At 73.6% G+C, this 789-nt stretch overlaps 1 protein-coding gene across 1 annotated transcript; it reads right to left on the bottom strand.

Moving 5' to 3' along the window:
• Window positions 1-5: 5 nt before the first annotated feature.
• C2CD4C (C2 calcium-dependent domain containing 4C) lies at window positions 6-782 on the bottom strand (the record flags this gene model as incomplete). The annotated part of the gene is made up of 1 exon (XM_008565638.1): window positions 6-782. A coding segment is annotated over one exon (777 nt), but the record flags the coding sequence as incomplete, so codon positions are not given.
• Between the last annotated feature and the right edge of the window lie 7 nt (window positions 783-789).

The following is a 789-nucleotide window of genomic DNA, read 5'->3' as shown; positions in this document are numbered from 1 at the left end:
ACCCCGGGGCTGGTGTCTGGGGTGCTGTCGTCGGCCGACAGGGATCCGTGGCGGCCCACCGAGTGCTTGAGCTGGTTCACCTTGGCCTGGCCGTCCAGGGCGAAGCCTTTGAGCAGGGACACCGAGCGGGACAGCAGTGGGGACCCGAACGGGGAGGACTCGGCCGAGGAGCCCGTGTCGCTCTCCCCCCCGCTGAAGCAGCGGCCGGGGCTCATGAGGGCCCCGCCAGCTTCCCGGGCCCCCCCGTCGCCCCCATTGGCCCTGTCACCTGCCCGGCGGCGCAGGGCCCCCGGGGAGCCCACCTGGGCCAGGGCCCCGTGCTCACTGTGGAACAGGGACTCCTTGCGTCGCGTGTGGGGGCTCTCGGCCAGCGTGGCGAAGCCGTAGGACGTGTGGGCCTTGGGCACCGAGGGCAGGGACATGGCGCCCTGGGCCTGCGGGTCTGCGTTGGTGGCCTCTTCGGACGGCCAGTCCTCGGCGCTCTCGACCTGGATCACGTGCCGGGTGGCGGCCTTCAGCAGGCTCTTGCTCTCGGCCGCCAGCCTGGTGGGCAGCCGGGGGCTCCGGGGACCCCGGCGGGCTGCGGCCGAGGCCAGGTTCTGTTCCGACGGGGACGGGCCCAGCTCGGCCTGCGCCTCGGCCTCTGCGGGGCCCGCGGGCAGCTTGGGGGGGATGAAGAAGTCGGGGATCTTGTCGGGTGTCAGCACGTTGCTGTACAAGGGCCCCTTGGCGGCCTTGTCCCCCACCTCGGCCCCCACACCTCGGGCCGCGCCGTTTTCCCCGGACCCC

The sequence above is a fragment of the Galeopterus variegatus genome, unplaced genomic scaffold (genome assembly GCF_000696425.1).
Source record: "Galeopterus variegatus unplaced genomic scaffold, G_variegatus-3.0.2 Scaffold102585, whole genome shotgun sequence".
Classification (NCBI taxonomy): domain Eukaryota; kingdom Metazoa; phylum Chordata; class Mammalia; order Dermoptera; family Cynocephalidae; genus Galeopterus; species Galeopterus variegatus.
This window is presented reverse-complemented; position numbering and strand designations above follow the sequence as displayed.